Source organism: Erythranthe guttata, chromosome 1 (genome assembly GCF_056151865.1).
Source record: "Erythranthe guttata isolate IM_541 chromosome 1, IM_541, whole genome shotgun sequence".
In the NCBI taxonomy this organism is placed as follows: domain Eukaryota; kingdom Viridiplantae; phylum Streptophyta; class Magnoliopsida; order Lamiales; family Phrymaceae; genus Erythranthe; species Erythranthe guttata.
The window spans coordinates 1,510,116-1,529,886 of record NC_142533.1 but is presented as its reverse complement, the minus strand read 5'-3'; the positions used below and the strand labels follow the sequence as shown (position 1 = coordinate 1,529,886).

Below are 19,771 nucleotides of genomic sequence, written 5' to 3'. Positions count from 1 at the left end.
GTTCCTTTTCTTTTTTCTGTTTTTCGTTTTTCAATTTACAATTTCAAGTTGGATTTGTTTTTGGTTTCAAGTTCTGGCACACGAGTTTTGGTTTCTTTCGTGTTCCTATTGAATTGTAATGGAACAAGTTCCTTGGTATCTGAACAACTAAGTTTCCCTACACCTACAATATTGGAACGAATAGTGTCATAACTAATTTGGAACATTTTATAAGATCTTCATTTTCACAATTATGAGTTCAATTTCTTCGTTTGTGGTTATCAAATGCCAATCTATCTACTCTATGCTTCAATAATAGTAAACAAAAATAAATCCCATAGCAAATAAATCTGTATTTTCAAAGAAATCAGAGAGAGTAGTAAAACATAAAAGATCTCAATTGTAAATGTGAACTAATAAAGGATACAAATAGTGTATCTAAACAACACATAGAAGATAAAAATCATCTTCCCACAGCCCATAATCAAATCACAATCCATGCAAAAACCTCCAAACCCCTCTACTACAATCTACCAAACAAAAAATCCTTATCGAATGAAAGAAAAGTTCGCAATCATATGATCTATATGTTGGAGAGTAGGGCCCACATTCTCAGTCAAATGCATCATCATCATCGTCAGGGAGGGGCTGACTAGCAGCTGTAAGAAGCTCTTGTTCGTGTCTGCATAAAGTAAAAACAATTCCAGTTTAAGATAATATGATAAATTCAGTTTTTACATTGAAATTCAAGAGAGAGAGAGAGAGAGTTACTGTTGCTGTGCAGCCAAATCAATTTGGACTTCTGGCGGCGCAAGAGCTGGAGACTCGACAAAGTGCAATGAAGGATCACTGGTAAGACGAAAGAAAAAAGGCAAGTTAAACCCCGACATGTAAAGATCTATGGTGGAATACTATGGATGGATTATTAATTAACATAATAGAAAAAAGATATTTAAGATAGATTATTAGATATAGGGAAATACCCAGCAAGTTTCCTAGCCAGATACAAGAACGGCTTTTCAAAGTTGTAATTGCTCTTGGCTGATATTTCATAATACTGCAAGTTCTTTTTCCTGTGGAAAGTGACCTGCTTGGCCTTCACCTGCCTGTTTTTGACATCAACCTTGTTCCCGCAAAGGACAATCGGGATATTCTCACAGACCCTAATTCACATAAAATAAGAATTAAATTTGCGGTACTTAAGGCTAAAATCAAATTCTACAATAAAGAAAGCAAATAAACAGCAAATACCTGCAAAGATCACGATGCCATGTTGGAACATTCTTGTAGGTCAATCGAGCTGTTACATCAAACATAATGATCGCACATTGCCCATGAATGCTGCAGAAGATCAAAATCGGTGTTATGTTCACAAAATGATTTCCGTAGAAATTCTATATACAAATTAGGTCCACAAGTAGACTCAACATCCAATCTAAACCGGAATGTATGTATTTCATATTCGAAATAGGAAAACAGGAGGTGTTTCCAAAAAATAATCTCAGATGAAAATGATGTTTAGTAGTACATTCGACCATAACCAAACCAAGTTCAGAATTTGCATTAATCGGTACTAATGGAAATTTTCAAACTAATTGAAATCCTAATTAAAATTTTAGGAGATTGTAAAAACTTCACATTTTACGAACGCAGCAAAAGAAATGAGATTAGCAGATGCATAATCACTTGATGCAGATATAGCATGAATCAGATCAGTATAATCACAGAATCTCAGATATAACGGACGGGTATACGATTCACTTACTAGTATCCATCCCTAAGGCCACCAAATTTCTCCTGACCAGCTGTATCCCAGCAATAGAATCTGATTTTCCCGCAGTTTGTGAAGAAATCCAGGGGATGAACTTCCACACCAATAGTAGCTGTAAAATCATAAGTATATTTAAAACCTCCGAGATATAAAATCTGAAATATAGTACTAAATGAAAATATTATTAAATTCTCTTACGTTCATATTTCTTCTCGAATTCACCAGTGAGATGCCTCTTCACAAACGTGGTTTTTCCTGTAAGAAAATTGAACAAAGATCAAAATATGCAATCTTTCTCCATTGTCTTGTACTACCATCTGTATTGTTTATTATAGTATAAAACACAACTAGTATCGAGAAAAAAAAAAAAAAAAAGGATGACAGACAGACATATATGCATTCTCACTATCAAATCAAATATCCAAATCGTATGAATTCATTAAACAATTATTAAGAAGTATACCAAGTTGAACAAAACCAAGTCATACAAAAAAAACCTAAACCCTAAACCCATAGACGATTGATAGCCTCCGGTACCAAATCAAAATTCACAACAATGTCAAAACGACGCAGAGCTAAAAAAAGACACCACCATCACAATTACAAAAGGCTCAAAAAATTAGGGTAAAACACAGTAAGAGAAAAAAAGATGATCCTTCAAACCAAAACGCCAAATCACGACGAACAAATATCAAATCCGTGTAATATTTTCTAAATCAGACCCAAAAAATATCCAAAATTTCAGATTCAAATTAAATTAATCGAAAATTACCAGTGCCACCATCGCCAACGATTACAAGCTTGAAGTTGGGGTAATCAACAGTCTGCTGATTCGGAAGCGCCTGAAAAATTCAAACGAACAAAAATCAAATAAATCAAATCATATCATCAGAAACACACAAAAAAAAAACATCTAACAAACAGATCCAATTGAATAAACAAGTCGAAGAGGTTTACCATTAGATTTTCGCTGCGCTGTTCGAGATGGAAAAACACACACACGTAGCGCGGCAGAGATTGTGAAGCGTAATATTCTGTAGCCTGAGTTGTGAATATGGGTGTATATATATATCGGGAAAGTAGCGTAGGTTTTACTGCGGAGTGAGGGCTTTTTGAATTTGTGCCAAAAAATTCAAGTAGCTTAAAGCTGACGCGACAATCTGAGCCGTCGGATCAGCGGCTGGAGCGGCGTCACGTGTTCGATCACGTGTTTCGTCATGGTGCTCTTTTTGGAAATTCGAAAATATATGTGGATATAATTTAATTTCTTCTAGAACTATGTATATTGGGCCTCGTTTTGGGCCCGACCCGAATAACATATTTCAAGTTACGGGCCTACTATGCATTAAAAAAAATGGATTTTTTTTGCTTTTTTTTTTAATTCAAAAAATATTAATTTAATTTGATATGTGCGATTTTCACCCATAAATAAAACGTAATATCGTGTATTTAATATGATAAATCGTAATAATAAATTCTTTTAAAACGTAATAGAAACTACTAATCGAACAATTAAGACGAAGTATACGAAAAAATCCGATTTGTAGCCGATTGATCTTTTATTCAATACAATAATATTTTTTTATAAAGTTTGTAAATTACAATTACTTTTCTCATACGTTAATGAATTATCATTGATATTTGCTTAATTCGACGACTTTTTTAAGCATAGAGGTTTCATTCGTTTGTTAAAATAAAAGCAAAGGCGCGTTTTTAAACCGCGATTTTTAATTATCTGCTTATCTGCACTTGTGTAAAATATATACATTGTAAATAGTAAAGTTAGTTACAGAGTTTCATTTTTTTGATATACATTTATTTGTTCGCTATTTTCCGGTCTCGTATTTTATTTACTTTCCGTAGATTTGGAAATTCGCGGTTTACAATATTACTTTATTGAAGACAAATATATTGCTTTTATTTTGTGTAATTATGCTCAACCATGAATGGATATATTTAAAAAAACAAAAATAGTAAAACAACACTCTTTATAGCAATCGTGGGGCTTAAAAAAAAAATATATATATATTTTTTATAAACCGATTTGCATTCCTTACTGTCACCGGCACCGCACGATGCAAGCCGCAAGGTCTCGATCATGACAGCGACGGTGGTCGTTTATTGGGGCTTAATTATAACACCTGAATATGAAAATCACACTTCTCTATATATACTGTTACATCTTCAATTCAAAGTCGGTATATCTCAGTATTCATAGCAACCGAAAAATTCCCCAAATAAACAAAAAAAAAAAAAAAAAAAAAAAAGACGAGGCACAGTTCAATATTACTTAAGTATTAGTCATCGAACGGAGGTCTTTTCTCTTCAGACAAGCTTCCTCGGATTACGAACGCTGAGCAGCTTCACATCGTCAACAACGGGCCCACACAGCGAAGCATAGTCGTCGCTCCTCATGTGGTAGTAAGTGCTAAGGAACATAATCCTGGTCCGGTTAGTCGGGGCCACGAAACGGAGCACCGCACGTTTATACCCGCCTTTGCCCCTCGACTCGTACGGGACTTTGACCGTATCTCTGCCAGCAAACGCCTCGACGATCATGGACCCCTCGCAGGAGTTGCTGGCATCGCCCACTGCGAAAGTGAGCTGGTAGGTCTTGCCAGCTATCGTCCTCGCCACCTGTGCGATGGCACTCTCTTTCCCGCCAACTAGCTCGATTGCTCGTTCTCCGTGTGGCACCGAGAAGTGGGCCCGGTCGATGTACTTGACTGCTTTGAGTGACTCCACCATCCAGGCTGGCAGCGGTGAGTTGTCGTCCTCGATGTTTGGGGGGATGAGGACGCCCCAGCTTGTCTTGGGTAGTATGTACGCGCCTTCTTCAAAGTCCCCGTTTTTTAGGAGATTATCTGCGTATAATTTGTAACGGAATTTGAATTTTTTAAGCGAAAAAAAAAAATAAGTTGAGATGAATAAAAGTTGAGCTAATTAGTGTCTAAATTTAGCTAATTAATTAAGTTTCGTTACGCAATCTTTGTCTACGACACATAATACATCAGACTCGGATCACATGTTTCGCAGCAACTAAATTACTTGGTAGTAAAAAAGCACAATCCAAGAAGTTACTTTCTTAATGAATGTCTAGTTGTCTACCCCAAATTTGATAACTCAAAACCGTAAAAACTACTTCAAGATAATCAAACCTCGTTTGGTTCCTCAGATAGGATTAGTCAAGATCAAGATTAAATAATCTCATAAAAAACCCAACTATTTTCTTGGACCGTAAACAATCTCCCAAATAAGCCAAAATTATAGCCATTTTCGGGCCGGGCCGGGCCAAAAAAATATTGGACTAACCAAACATCCATTAAAGTCCAATTATTTAATTAATCACAGCTAATCTTATTAATCTATAAATAAGCTCTCAATAAGTCAAGATTAGAGCCATTTTTTACACAATTGCCGGCCGGCCCGAAAAGTTATTGGACGGAAGTTCAATGATTTTAACTAAGATTTTCAACCAAACAAGGCATAAGAGATGAATATTAAATGACAAACTTACCCCTGGTTGGCCTAGGTGGATACAAGGCCCGAATAGCGATTGCGTCAATGAGGGGCCCGCAAGCCGGATCCTCCTCCACGCCCGGATTATGAATCAGAATCTCCGCCACACTAGAGCTCGTTCGAAAAGCCCACGCGTACGAATCCCATCCATTGCTACTGTACAGAGTCTGAATAGGCAGCACGCCGAAATCGGGTGCCACCGAAACGTTCACCATCTCCTCCTGAGCACAAGTTCTTGCCGCACTAAACGTGATCGAATAGTACATCCCTTTTGTCACGTTTACGTATTGCTTCACCGAAGCCTCGTTCCCAAGCCTAACTGCTGCGTAACCTTCCGGAACAACCAAGAGCATGTCGCCTTGCTTTTGTCCGGCCTTTATGTACTCCACAAAACCGGAAATCTGCCACTTCGGTATTGCGTGTGGTTTGAGCACAATTGTGCCGTTGAGATCGGATTTGGCGGGCGCCATCTCGAAGTCGCCATTGTCCAGTAGTCCTGTATTTCGAAAAAAAAAAAAGATTAAATTTTTTTTTTCGATTAACTTAAAGTGTGAAGTAACAACTGGACAAGATGTGGATCGAAAGCCCATGTGACTACCATATGGGGATACGGTCTTTTTCGTGGAGTAGTTGTTCGAAATATTACGGATAAGGCTAAGTGACAAGTTACGAAAATCTGCCTAATAGTACAATATACTTTAACAATGCACTGCCTGGAATGTTTTGCTCATTCCAATCCAATTTTCAGCACATGGGAGTGATTACCATAAATTACAGGGTGATATTATATTTATTTTCCCCCACTAGTGCAAGAATATAATACAAAGCCCAAGATTTAACATAAATTTCACATTCTCAGGAATAAATAAAAAAACTAATTAAATAGTTACTAGTATTAATTAATTAATTAATAAATTAGTAATTAGTAATTAGGAATGAGACAGAATTTAATATATCACTACAGGAACAGAACAACGTTGTTGTTTGCTAAATGTAACTTTTTAATTTTCTTCTTTTTTTGAGAAGGAATGTTTTTCTTGGATTCAACATATGTAATTTTAGTTAGTTGAATAAAGAATGGATTTTTAACATATTACTTAATTGTTTTAAGTAAAGAATGGATTTTTAACATACTACTTAATTGTTTTAAGTAAAGAATGGATTTTTAACATACTACTTAATCGCTTTAAGTAAAGAATGGATTTTTAACATACTACTCAATTGGTTTAAGTAAAGAATGGAATTTTAACATACTACTTAATGGTTTTAAGTAAAGAATGGATTTTTAACATACTACTTAATTGTTTTAAGTAAAGAATGGATTTTTAACATACCCAGTACTTCTAGTTATTCTTGGAAGTAGACAGTTAACTTACTACATCAAGGGCTTCTCCCACCCCCACCCCCACCCCCAACTTAAGATGCAAAGAAACAACCTTTGCACTCTTGTTCAGATTTTTTTCCTGAACATTATGAAAACAACACATGGATTTGAAGGCAAAGAAAAGGAAACAAATGTTAGCTTACCATCTCTGAAGGCAAAAGCATGGCAAGAAGCAGCGGCGCAAAGCAGCACCACCGACAAGACAGTGAATCCACCCATTCTTGATTCACTACAATAATACATCTGTTGCTACTCACTCAGAAACTAAGTTAAAAAAAAAAAAGAGAAAGAAACAGTGATAGTATTTATTGTTTGAGCTTGGTTTCAAATGGGGTTGAGAAATGGCCCTTTTTATGCTTTCAAAAATCGGCCTTGTGGGTTTTCTTGTAATAACGTCTGTTGTCCAAATTCATATGTTGTCCAGTGGGGTGGGGGGTGGGGGGGGGGGGGGGGGGTAGGGTAGGGGGTTGGGGGTGGGGTAGTTTTCCTGGACCATTGCTGTATGATGGGTCTGTAGAGTCACATGGGATCATTTAGTACTAGTTCGCCATCTTTTTTTTTTTTTTTTATTGTTTATATATTAATATATATACATATATATGTAATATATATACATATATATGTAATATATATATTATATATTTATGTATATATATATATAAAAAAAAATTGTGTTCTATTTAGGGAAAATGTGTCTTGGGAGTGAGGATGAGAAAAGCTGTTTGTATCCACATGGAATTACTTCTATTCCCCAAGAGATGTTGCAGAGCATCCATATATATATTCCATGGCATGTATACGGCTGAGTTTATTGAAAGAGACCTTACTAAATAGTAAATACTAATTTATTTATTTCCCTTTTTCTTTTTTTAATTATAAAAAAGAATGAAGATAATTGAATGTAATTAAGTTTCAATATTTCCATTTTATATGTATATAATATAATGGTATATGAATCTTTAAATACTCAATACTCAAAGTTGCTGAATTAGGTTTTCTTTGATTTTGTCGTCTTTTGTCGAACTATGATTTAATTCAGGGCAAATTACTGTCACCCTGAGGTAAAATTAAATTATGAAAAACCCCCCTTCTGATTGAGTAATTATAAACCACAACATTTAACTATCAATTATTTTATATATACACCATAACAGTGTCAAATTTACCTATTGAATAAGAGATAATTGTAATTACCCAAATAATTTTTTTTTTTTTCGTAATTTCAATCTTATCTCAAAGAAGTGACTGTGATTTATCCTCTAATTTAACACATTGAATACGAATTCAAAAAATATGAGAAATTGAAAAATTATGCACCACATGAATAAATTAATTTAAACCGAGACTAGGCAGATGCATGTGGTTGATTGATTAAAACTCGGCCGAAATTACTCTACAAGAACCAAACCAAATGACTACATTTGACCAAAATAAGGTGAACTAGGATGACACTCTTTTGGTACCATGTCACACTCCCATAAATTATAAAGATAAATTGCATTTATTGTAACAAAATGCCAACAATTTCAATTAGTGCTTGCATCTCTATCTTCTTCGTAAATCGTCGGTTTACATTTTTCGTGTAATTTCGTCAATTACTAGTACATGCAAGCGGAGTTGAATTTCTATTTATACGAAAAAAGGGAAGGGGACCTTTTAGTTCGCTTATCTATGATATATAAAATTACGAATACGTTGTGTTGGAAATGATAATTAGACCGAAATAATTGAATATGTAAAACTAGGCATCAACATAGGCGAACACAATAACAAAAAAAACCTCGAATTCAATAGTGAAGAGTTCGTCTTATTTATACTATGTGAGAGGAAATACGTCGGATATTTCACCGTAAATTTAGATATGGTCACATAAATATACCTATACTGATATAAGTATAAAAAAAATAGAAAATTGGGGACACTGAGTTTACACTGCAACAAATTCTTGAACTCACCACCGATCATAACGGAGCTATAATCATGAAATTGCTTTATTGTATTTCATATTTCCTAAAATGAAAGATTAAAATCATGTGAAAAAAGAAAGAAAAGGGACAAAAGTAATCTTTTAAGTTAGCACAACTTAATTTTCATGGGCAGACAAAAATAAAACAAACCACGAGAATTTGTGGGGCCCACTATAAGTAAGTGGGGCCCACGCCAGGAGTCAGTGTGTACGTAGAAAATCACACACACACACACCACTCCAAAATTACTCATCATTTAATTTTAACGTTTGGGCTTTTTTTCGATAGATTTATAATTATAACCTATTCAATATCTATTTGGGCCTACCAGATTCAGTATTCGAATTAAATTGTGGGCCGTTTCAATTATCTCAGCCTCATTATTTTCTTTTATTCTTTTTTTTATTTAAATTCAAAAAGAAAACAAAAAAAATATATATAAATAATAATTCATTTTGTCCTTTCTTTTTTCTGTTTTCAAAATCCAGATCCATGCCTAAGGGAATGGTGGTAATATTAAGCATTTCATGTAAATTACAACCGCCTCCCTGAGATGAAGTGTAATTACAGAAAAAACCTTTTATTTTTTTAAATTATCCAACTTCCAACAGCTTGTAATTTTTTCTTACACCTTCCTCATACTAAAGAGTGTTGTTAACGTAAGAAATCTACATATTGCAGGGGTAGATGTGATTATGGAAAAATGATGGTTGTTTTTTTGTAAATAGACCTTAGCTTAGGGGCCAGTTGTAATTTACCCAATTATTATGGAAGATGTGGGAAAAAAGTGAGTAACAGAAACCGACAATTTTGTAATTTGTGTGGAATGTGGATTGGCTCAAATTATAAAGCTTCAATAGGCCAAAAAGTTGTAAATAATTTCTTTTACGAGTGTGACAAATCAAGATTCTTGATGTCGGTATTCTTTCTTTGCTAATCTTTTTAACATGAATAATAACAGTAAAAAAAAAAGCATAGATTTTATTTCAAAATCAAGATTTTAGTAAATTATTATTAAAATTTATTTAAATTGCTCGTAGAGGTGCTCAAAATTGGCAAAATATCAGTAGATTTATTTTGTTACATACTGCCAAAAGTAATTGGGGAAGTTGCGGAACTTGCTGGACTCGGGGAAAACTTTGTTCCGCACAATCGTTCGCAAATTACATAAGAAGTATAAACTACGTTGAACAAACTTTGACATTATCAATTCGGCTCTATCGAATTTGGAACCTCAATTAATATTACATTGATTTAAGTTAGAATAAGAGGTGACATTGCTGGTGGAGTAAGAAAGTCCTATGTCATTCGACTCGAGTTCGCACGCTTGGTGCACATGTTTCGTTCAATTTTGCAAATATTATACGAAAATGGAGTTTACCCAATACACTTAAGTAACTGTGATTCTCTCGTCAGAAAACAAAATAAAATGAACAGTCCCTCTCCGCAATATCAATAAGAAAATACGACCAACCAAGCAAATTCGAATCCAATTTGAAATTTCACGAAACAAAGATATATCCTCCTTTTGGGCATAACTCATAAATTTGCACATGAGGATGTCTTTCTTGAAAGATGGTTCCATCATCATCATATCAAGTCTATAGGCTAAATTAAAATCAAGAGAAATAAATAAATAAATAATTTAGAAACCTAATTTTATTAATACACAATAATAGAGTAGAGACTATATATGAAAGGGACAGATGAGCAGACGAATGCATGTAAGAAAGGAAGTCATTGATTAAATGGAACCCTCAGCTTCAAAATTAAGAGACAATTTCACAGTTTCTCCATATTACATGCCCCCTTCTTTTATTTACTTCTCACGTGGATCTTCTTAAATGTTCTTCTCTCTCTCTCTCTTCAATCATTCATTCATGCATGTATTCATTTTTCGATTTTTTTATTCTTCTTTTCATTATTTTGATAAGATATGTTGCAGATAAAATGTGTACCTGTTTAGAAGTTTACGTTGTTTTCCGCAGTTCACCTTTTACTTCTCTTCGAGCAACATATACTGCTACCCCTCGTTCGTTAAAATCTGTTTTGAATTCGATGTTTTATTTCAAACTTATTTTCCTTTACTTGAAGATATGTCGCTTTTTATTATTGTTTCATGTAATCGTTCGCTATTAAATTAAAAACCGAAATACTGATCGCGATTTGGCATACTATGATTTACGAATATAATCTGAAGAAAAAAGAACAATATAATCTGAAGACGTGTCAATGATCCGATGGAGCTCTGTATTTAAAAGAGACAAAATGGAAGATGATGTATAAATTACAGGTATTAGTCATAAATTGAAGAATGGCCAGCCCTCATGTCATCACATGGAATGTCGATAAGTAGGTAATATTACGAATTACGATAACTTAATCATACTAAAAAATATGTCCACCGATCCGATCTCGCAATTTAACCGTAATGCGAGAGGATAGCTACACTTTACCAGCTAATGACATTTCCAAGTAAATAGTATTTTCTTGTCAATATCACACTATTGCTATGACTACAGTTATGAAAACGAGAACCAATGTGTACCCACAAGATAAATTTTCCTGACCTTTCGAAAAATATCCGAAAGATAGATATAAGTCAGTACACCCTAATCTGTCAGCACTTTGTGAACACAAATTAACACAAACGAAATACGTATTAAAGTCTAGCACATTTGCGGACCTATTAAATATCGTATCATCACTCTATCTTTTTGCCCCAGATACGACCGGTGATTCAAGAAGTGTGTATTTAAACTTAAAAGATTAAATCCATGCTACAAATCGATGAAGTATACACCGAATAAGGAACTACCCTTCAACAAAATCATACATTTGCGCATTTTCGGCATACGGGAGAGGAAATTGGCAGATAAACTATTTGTACAGGTTACGCCACATAGCATTCCGAACATTCAGATGGAATTCAACCAGAAACACCAATTTAAGTCATAGACAAACTCCTCGGAAATACAACCAATTGTCGTAACGTATTATGAAGTTGCAACCAATTATTTAAAAGCAATAATATCTGCTAAAAACCATATTGATAACGTGAAACTAATAACACACCGATGACAATCCATTAATCATCAGATGTCGACAGAGTACAAAATTCAAACATCATATTGTAGTCCATTCACAGGAAGGCCCTTATTCAGTCAAGAGATAGAATTCACTTAACGAAGATAGAATTCAATTAACGAAGATAGAATTCACTTAGGGAAGGGTGCGTTGATAAAGGGGCAAAGCGCCGAATGCTTCTCGTTCTGCATTCTCCCTTTTAACCTGTAATAACATTATAAGCATACAAGTAAAACTTCAGTACGAATATGACACATAAAAGATAATGAGATAAGGAAAAAAAATGGTACTTCCGTATAAGAATTTTAGTGTTTGTTTATATATATAACACACCAAAAAAAAAAAAAAAAAAAAAAAAAAAAGTGGATCTCGTGTAAGAAAGTAAGCAAATTGTAGACTTGTAGTCGAAACTCACTCTCTTGTAGGGTAAAGTGCATGCATGAAATACACGTCAGAAGTTAATTATGTTATTTTTACACCAACTGTTACAGAGAAGTAAATCATCTATACCGCATCATAACAGCTTTTATGAACTAACATAACATATTTTATAAAGTATTCAACACTATGTAACCTAGTTTAGCTATGCGGTCACTTACAAGAGCTAGCATCTCCTGAAGATAGGTCCTAAATGGAGTCTGCATAGCCTGTAAAAGGAAACGGATGAGAAAAGAAATTAAGCGTCATTGTTGGCAGCAAAATGAATGCAAAAATAGCTCATCTTCATTAAATAAGGATAAGCACGCACAACTTAGAAAGGGAGCACAATGAGTCAACATAAAAGCTCATATTACTTGGAGCAAGTTGAGAATTCAAAGTTACGTATATGTGAAAAAAGCTTAGTAACGAGGCATTGATTACATGTATTGCAGAGTACTCTAGAAGAGCAAAGGAAGAGAAAGAAAACAGAGATTGTCATAAATCACAATGGAGAGACACTAAAGAAGTACAGTATGCTAAGAGACAGCAACTATTACAAGTGGTTCCCTAGCAGGCAACATAATACTACGATAGACAATCCGATACTACGATCGACAATCCGATATCAAGATTTTTTAATACAAATGAGTATCGGTCTTATACTTAATATTCTTTTCACCTTTTCATGTCTTGCCCACAGCTTATATATAGAACAGTTTCTTATCACATATCAAATTAGAAAGGACAACCAGTCTAAAATATCACAGTCTAGGCACAATAACCTCTATTCAACCAACATCATGAATACAAATGGAATTCCGAGAAAGAGAAATAGCACAGTGATGCTAGAATATATGATACATAAAACATATCGGTCGTCAACTTCACTCAAATGGGGTTCTATATAGTCATTAAGATTGTTTACTGCAACGACATATATGCAACATCAGAAAAAAACAGATCAAAGTTTCAAGTAAGAAAGTAGCATAGCGATGCTAGATTTAATTATCAGAAAGTTAAAAAAGTAGCAACCCAAATTTATCTACTGCAATGCCAACATATAAAGTTAAGGGGCTGAAACAATGCCATACTTTTACAGTTCAAAAAAAGTAAGTCGCCATAAAACCACTCTTTTGTAGTAATCTATTATGCATGCTTTACACAATAGATAGACCAAAAATAGCTTCTCACATTGAGCAAAACATTCGTTAGAGGTAAGTTAATATAAACACAAAAAGATGTGCATAAATAAGTAGCATGTTTTCTCATTCTGCATTCCCATTGATTGGCATGCTACTAGATTTTACAAGTTGCATCACATAAATTATGCGAACACGAACAATCTCTCAACAAGAAAGAACATGATTTATGGAGCTCGGCATGTATACAATGCAGATAATCAATGAATAACCCTAAGTTACTCTGAAATATTAGTCTAAACATGTAACCTACAACACTGTCTGATTACCCACAAGCTTATCTTCATAAGTTGTACCCGGCATGCTTGGTATTTTACTCTCGGAGAAATACAATCAACAAGTGGTTTATAACCACTTTCCACTAGTTGAGCCAACTAGCAAATGGCAATACAAAAAATGAAGAAAAAGACGAACGCAAACAATGACAGATTGAAGCATAATGCAATAATAGCATTTCCCTCGATCCCCAAGCAATTGCTACCAAAAGTTTAAGCATAGGAAACGTGCCAAAACATAAAACTCAAAATCCAACAACAAATAATTACCTGCACATACATTCATATATGACATACAAGCACAGAGAAATTAGCTAAAAAATTAAACTCAATAACACATAAATACCAGCACATAACATTCGTATATAATTACTTAATTAATTAATTTAACAAGATCCCCTAATATTGCAGAAACCTAACAGAGATTCAAATCACTCAATAAAACAGAAGCGCATACAGATATCGTATACGAATACCTGAAGATCTGCCGGAAGGTAATCGTGCTTCATGGAGAGGTCCATGGCGCGCTTGAGGCGCTGATTACGCGCATCCACGATTTCTCTGGGCAACCGATTCAGAGCCTCCTTCACATCCAATTCGTACATCGGATCGTATAAATCGTCGTGCCGAAGACCTGAAACCCCAAATCATTAATTAAATAAAAAAGTAACAAAAAAAAAAAAAAAAAAACTCGTCGATTAATTAATATACGCCGGAGCTTATATGAATTAAGTACCGTATTTTTTGAGGCGATTGCCTATAGTTTTCATGTGGAGGCGGGCGAGGGGGTTGCGAGTTGGGTCGACCAGCCATTTGCTAATAGCAGACGCCATCGGCTCTTTGTTTCTCTCTCTAAAAACTCTGAAGCTTTCTCACCCTAGAACTCTCTCCTGAATATTTCTGCAGTTTTCTAATTTGTCGATATGGTGCTTTATTAAATGACGAAAGCAAAATAGCGACTTTGTTCAGCTCGTTTACTTGCCTAACGACACTTCCGGAAATATCGATTACAGCGCCTCTAGGTGAAACTGTAGGGAATTGTAGGAATAGCACAGAAGAGTAACGGAACGGGTATTCCACATTTTACATTTATTGGGCCCCATGAACTATTGGGCCTTGGTTAGTTAATTCATTATATTATAATGGACAAAATACACTTCACCCCTCATTTCCATTTTTGCACTTTCCACCCTAAAAATTCAAAAACTGGATAATCCCTCTTCAAAATATTATGTTGGTTGCACTTTGCCCCATAAGCCAATTTTTAGTGGGCATTGTGCAACAAAGATAACATTTTAAATGGGTAGTCTGCAAAAAGATAATGTGCTTAAGGGGTAAGGTGCAACAAAAATAACATATAAAGGGGCAATGCGCAGTAAAAATACTCAAATGCCGATGAATAATTCATCGAAATTTTGCTATTGGGGCAATATGCAATAAGAATAACATTTTAAATGGCGTATTAACTTTTTAAAATTTTAAGAGGATAAAGTGCGAAAAGTAGAACTTTTTAGAGAGGTGATGCGCAATTTGCCCTTTTATAATTAGATATAAGAAGTCCAAATATATTTGGATATGCAAAGTATCATTTTTTTTAAATGTAAATTAATTTGAAAATTATTAAAAGAAAAACTAGAAAAAAATGAAACTAGAACAAGTGTAGTCCATTGATTGTATTAAGCTCGATTATCATTTATCATATTTCAAAATTCCGATTTTCATTTTTTTTTAAATCCAATAAATCAAAATTGAAATTGGTTTTTTACAAATTGATTTTTTTGTTTCGTGCTAATTCCAATCGATTCCGTTCGATTTCCATCACCACCTAATAAAGCGTGTACTGTTATGCATGAAAGAAAAAAAGGAATTTACCTTAAAAGCGTTTTTACTATAACAAAAAAAAAAAAAAATCTAAATAGCGTTTTATTATTCCCCCTGTTTCATCTCCCCTGCTCGACGCCATGCACACGAGGCAGAGAAAAAACAGGAAAAAAACAGAGAGAAAAAAACCGAAAATGGTTGATTCCTCCAACTTTCGGGAAATCAAAACAAAATCAGGCGATCAATGAAAATTTAGAATTCCAGGCAAACAAAGAAGAAAATTAAAAACCGCATTTGTGTTTTTTTTTTTCATTAATCATGAAATACAAGGGAAAATGGATGAATGGAGGAGGAACCCTAGATCCAAAGGGTTACAAGAATTCAGAAATGGATAGGGTTCCATCAAGAAGCGGAATTAGCTCAATCAGCTTCTCCAGTGGCATTCTTCCACCCCTCGGTGCCCGCAGCAACCGTAAGATCAAACTACGTCGTTCAATCATCTCCCCATTCGATTCCCGTTACAGGTACTAAGGGCTCAATTTAGGGCTTTTTTTCCCCCCAAATTTTAGGGCTTTTTCATTGATCTGATTTTTGCAGAATATGGGACACATTCCTCGTAATACTGGTTTTCTACACAGCATGGGTTTCCCCTTTCGAGTTCGGTTTCCTCAGACGACCCAGAGGAATCCTCTCCATAACCGACAACGTCGTAAACGGAATATTCTTTATCGACATTGTGCTCACTTTCTTCGTAGCCTACCTCGATAAATCGAGTTTTCTTCTAATCGACAATCCAAAGCTAATCGGTTTAAGATACGCGAAATCGTGGCTCTTCTTCGATGTTGTCTCCACGATACCTTCCGAACTCGTGCATAAGATTTTACCCTCCCATCTCGAATCGTACGGCTACTTTAGCCTTCTTCGCCTGTGGCGTCTTAGACGAGTCAGCGCGATGTTTCGTAGGTATAGTTTCTTTTGTTTCGCAATGTTGTTTTTGTTACGTTTAATTTGTATATATACCGGTTAATATTGGAGTGACGTTTTAATAATTACCGCAGATTGGAGAAAGACCGGAACTTTAACTACATCGCGGTTCGAGTGGTGAAGCTTGCATGTGTAAGTTATCTTACGGGTACTTATTATGAAATGCAAGAATTTCGATTTGAATTATCTAATCAAGCTTGCATTACTATTATGATTATGTGTATGTATAGGTCAGTCTTTTTACTGTTCATTGTGCGGGTTGCATATTTTATCTTATGGCGGATAAATACAAGGACCCAACGAAAACATGGTTTGGGCTTATAGACGAAAATTTCCACTCGGAGTCTTTGGTGGACAAGTATATTACATCAATGTACTTAGCAACTGTCACGCTTTCCACAGTAGGTTATGGTGATCTTCATCCCGTGAACACCGGGGAAATGGTGTTCGATATTTTCTACATTCTGTTAGTGCTCGGTCTGACTGCTTACATCATCGGAAACATGACTCACTTGATTGTTCAAGCGACCCACAAAACTAGGCAATTCGTAAGTTTCAAATGTGATTGGGAAAGTTGTAACTTATTTATTTTACCGACTAATTAATTCTTGGTGGTGTGTGATAGAGAGAAGCGATTAATGCTGCCTCGAGTTTTGCGAAACGGAACCTTCTGCCACCTCATCTGCAAGATCAGATGATAGCCCACTTGAGCCTAAAGTACAGAACCGATTCCGAAGGGCTGCAACAGCAAGAAACTCTCGATGCACTTCCAAAGGCGATTCGCTCGAGTATATCGCATTTTCTGTTTTACTCGCTCGTTGATAAGGTCTATTTATTTCATGGGGTGTCGAACGATCTACTGTTTCAGCTGGTAATAATTAACCTCTTCTCGTTATTTATTTGATTTCAACATAACTACCAAAAAATAGTTTTTTTTTTCTTCATTTTCTTGATATCTTATGGTCTAACATATCATAGGTATCGGAGATGAAACCGGAGTATTTCCCTCTGAGAGAAGACATAATCTTACAAAACGAAGCGCCTACAGATTTCTACATTCTGGTTAATGGGGCAGTGGTATATTATCCTGTTCCTTTTTTCTTGTCACCTTTAGCAACTGCTTATGCTAATAATTACCGAAAAATAGTAATTGACGAGTTTTTCTTCTTCTTCTTCTTGGTGATAGGATCTTATCTCGCAGAGAAACGGAACCGAAAGGGTAATGTATAAGTTGTTATAATGTTATCTCTATTCATGCAATAATGTGTGAAATGGAAATTATGTTAGGTCGTGGGAGAGTTGGTCACAGGCGATGTTTGCGGTGAAGTAGGTGTTGTTTGCTATAGGCCGCAAGTTTTTACCGTTCGTACAAAACGGCTGAGTCAGCTACTTCGATTGAATCGTACTTCCTTCTTCAATATTCTCCAGGCTAATGTTGGAGATGCCACAGTGATCATGAATAATCTCCTTGAGGTAAATAAAATTAAAAACATAAATTAAAAATTGGATGATATTTTTTATTTATTTTAATTAATTCATTTTTTTGTTGCAGCATCTGAAAGAGCACAAGGATCCGGTAATGCACGATATATTGACCTACACAGAACAAATGCTGGCCCATGGAAGAATGGATATGCCTCTTAGCTTATGCTTTGCAGCAGGCAGAGGCTATAATCTGCTGCTTCACCATTTGTTACGACGGGGCTCCGATCCAAACGAGCTGGACACTAACGGAAGAAGTGCTTTGGTAATCGCCGTTTTTTGCTTTTTTTTTTTTTTTAATAATAAATAATGAATAATACATTCTTGTTTGTATGTATGTATATATATAGCATCTTGCAGCAGCAAAGGGATTTCTCGACTGTATCCTTCTACTCCTCGAATTCGGATCAAACCCCAACAAAAAAGGTCCCTTTTCTCGATACTTCAAGATTCTCTTCTTCGTGTATGTATATTTCTTGAAACATGTATGTATATTTCTTGAAAAACAGATTCCGAAGGAAATGTTCCTCTGTGGGATGCAATATTGGGAAACCACGAGCCTGTTATACGAGTACTCACCGACAACGGGGCCACACTCTCCTCCGGCGACGTGGGCCACTTCGCATGCTTCGCATCCGAGCAGAACGACATCGAACTACTCAAGAAAATCACCAAACACGGCGCTGATGTCACACAGCTCAGCGGAGCGGGGACCACAGCACTCCACACAGCTGTCTCCGAAGAAAACATCGAGATCGTAAAGTACCTGATCGAACAAGGGGCCAATATAGATAATGCCGACTCGCACGGGTGGACCCCACGCGCCTTGGCCGACCACCAAGGGAACGAAGAGATCAAGGAGTTTTTCAACACCATAGAGAAATCGGAGGGCCGTGATCAGAGCACACAAAACCATCATCAACGGACCAACAGTAATCTGACGCCTGACGTGCAGGGGCAGCACGTCGCACCTTACCTCAGGAAATACTCCACCGAACCCTCGATCAATAATCTCGATAACGTGTTGAGTTCTAGAGAGAGAAGGGAAAACCGGTCAAAGGGAAAACCCGGCGTTTTCGAGAATTCACTAGTCGGGATTGTTAAAGCTGGACAGATACAAAATGAAGGTAACTAACAACTATTCAAATTGTAATAATAATTTTTCTTTTTTGTTTTAAAAATGAATATATCTATTTAAACTGTGCAGGAGGAAGGCCTTCGGTGAATCTTGGCGCGGTGCAGAATTGTGCTAGAGTGACAGTGAGTTGTCCAGAGAAGGGTGACACAGCAGGGAAGCTGGTGATTTTGCCTGGATCAATGCAGGAGGTATTGGATTTGGGGTATCAGAAATTTGGTTTACATACTACCAAGATTAAGACAAAGGATGGATTTGTGATTGATGATTGGTCTGTGATAAGGGATGGTGACCACCTTGTTCTCTTTAGTGGAGCTGCTTCTGAAAGCTCAACCAGTACCTCACTGGAGAATTAAGAGACTTTTCATTTTATTGTTTTTAGTTTTATTACAAAAGAAATTTCTTTAGTATGAGAATCTTTAGCTATTAGTTAAGTCATTCTTTATTAATTTATTTTTATTTTAGTTTTTGTATAGAATACTAGATTGTAATTTGTAATGACCAATTTTGTGTTTCAATGAAACTGCTTGGTAATAATGTTTTATTCGTTTCGAGAAATTTAATCGGAAAATTATATATTATGAGACGAAAAAAAAACCGAACTCATGAATGTCTTGGAGCCGATCTGAAGCAGAAGGAGGATCAAAATATAGGAAGGGCGAGTTAAATTTTTGGTGTTCGAGACAGCACGCCGAAACTTTTTTTTAGGTACTCAAGACATTGCAATAATAAGTTTATTGCTAACTTT

At 35.5% G+C, this 19,771-nt stretch overlaps 4 protein-coding genes across 4 annotated transcripts; 1 reads left to right on the top strand and 3 right to left on the bottom strand.

Annotated features, from left to right (window-relative positions):
- Positions 1 to 317: 317 nt before the first annotated feature.
- Positions 318 to 2,969, bottom strand: LOC105975320 (GTP-binding nuclear protein Ran1B). Its single transcript, XM_013000502.2, has 8 exons — positions 2,708 to 2,969; positions 2,523 to 2,592; positions 1,949 to 2,005; positions 1,745 to 1,862; positions 1,231 to 1,320; positions 963 to 1,142; positions 751 to 828; positions 318 to 661 (listed from the first exon to the last, which is right to left on the bottom strand). Exons 1-8 carry the CDS (start codon positions 2,708 to 2,710, stop codon positions 592 to 594), a joined length of 666 nt encoding a protein of 221 aa, XP_012855956.1. The 5' UTR covers positions 2,711 to 2,969; the 3' UTR covers positions 318 to 591.
- A 929-nt stretch (positions 2,970 to 3,898) lies between these two features.
- LOC105975313 (hypothetical protein) lies at positions 3,899 to 7,029 on the bottom strand. Its single transcript, XM_013000493.2, has 3 exons — positions 6,797 to 7,029; positions 5,268 to 5,765; positions 3,899 to 4,614 (listed from the first exon to the last, which is right to left on the bottom strand). Exons 1-3 carry the CDS (start codon positions 6,894 to 6,896, stop codon positions 4,076 to 4,078), a joined length of 1,137 nt encoding a protein of 378 aa, XP_012855947.2. The 5' UTR covers positions 6,897 to 7,029; the 3' UTR covers positions 3,899 to 4,075.
- Positions 7,030 to 11,548: 4,519 nt separating this feature from the next.
- On the bottom strand, positions 11,549 to 14,662 carry LOC105975302 (cytochrome b-c1 complex subunit 7). Its single transcript, XM_013000481.2, has 4 exons — positions 14,338 to 14,662; positions 14,078 to 14,235; positions 12,307 to 12,354; positions 11,549 to 11,911 (listed from the first exon to the last, which is right to left on the bottom strand). Exons 1-4 carry the CDS (start codon positions 14,432 to 14,434, stop codon positions 11,843 to 11,845), a joined length of 372 nt encoding a protein of 123 aa, XP_012855935.2. The 5' UTR covers positions 14,435 to 14,662; the 3' UTR covers positions 11,549 to 11,842.
- An 852-nt stretch (positions 14,663 to 15,514) lies between these two features.
- Positions 15,515 to 19,560, top strand: LOC105975303 (potassium channel AKT1). Its single transcript, XM_013000482.2, has 12 exons — positions 15,515 to 15,946; positions 16,020 to 16,385; positions 16,481 to 16,538; positions 16,637 to 16,954; positions 17,032 to 17,277; positions 17,385 to 17,483; positions 17,593 to 17,625; positions 17,694 to 17,879; positions 17,959 to 18,153; positions 18,239 to 18,314; positions 18,398 to 19,015; positions 19,096 to 19,560. The coding sequence occupies exons 1-12, from the start codon at positions 15,741 to 15,743 to the stop codon at positions 19,377 to 19,379; spliced, it is 2,685 nt and encodes an 894-aa protein (XP_012855936.2). The 5' UTR covers positions 15,515 to 15,740; the 3' UTR covers positions 19,380 to 19,560.
- The last annotated feature ends 211 nt before the right edge of the window (positions 19,561 to 19,771 follow it).

Bases quoted from the DNA above. Each gene is read 5' to 3' on its own strand.
- LOC105975320 (XM_013000502.2), bottom strand. The intron at 1,863-1,948 runs GTAAGAGAATTT...ATGATTTTACAG, and splicing joins ATTCGAGAAGAAATATGAAC to CTACTATTGGTGTGGAAGTT. The intron at 1,321-1,744 runs GTAAGTGAATCG...GATCTTCTGCAG, and splicing joins GGCCTTAGGGATGGATACTA to CATTCATGGGCAATGTGCGA.
- LOC105975313 (XM_013000493.2), bottom strand. From the start codon at position 6,896: ATGTATTATTGTAGTGAATCAAGAATGGGTGGATTCACTGTCTTGTCG. The intron at 5,766-6,796 runs GTAAGCTAACAT...TTCGAAATACAG, and splicing joins TGCTTTTGCCTTCAGAGATG to GACTACTGGACAATGGCGAC. The intron at 4,615-5,267 runs GTAAGTTTGTCA...AATTATACGCAG, and splicing joins TCCACCTAGGCCAACCAGGG to ATAATCTCCTAAAAAACGGG.
- LOC105975302 (XM_013000481.2), bottom strand. From the start codon at position 14,434: ATGGCGTCTGCTATTAGCAAATGGCTGGTCGACCCAACTCGCAACCCC. The intron at 12,355-14,077 runs GTATTCGTATAC...TTCCTTTTACAG, and splicing joins ACCTTCCGGCAGATCTTCAG to GCTATGCAGACTCCATTTAG. The intron at 11,912-12,306 runs GTAAGTGACCGC...ATGTTATTACAG, and splicing joins TTCAGGAGATGCTAGCTCTT to GTTAAAAGGGAGAATGCAGA.
- LOC105975303 (XM_013000482.2), top strand. From the start codon at position 15,741: ATGAAATACAAGGGAAAATGGATGAATGGAGGAGGAACCCTAGATCCA. The intron at 16,386-16,480 runs GTATAGTTTCTT...TAATTACCGCAG, and splicing joins GTCAGCGCGATGTTTCGTAG to ATTGGAGAAAGACCGGAACT. The intron at 16,539-16,636 runs GTAAGTTATCTT...GTGTATGTATAG, and splicing joins GAGTGGTGAAGCTTGCATGT to GTCAGTCTTTTTACTGTTCA.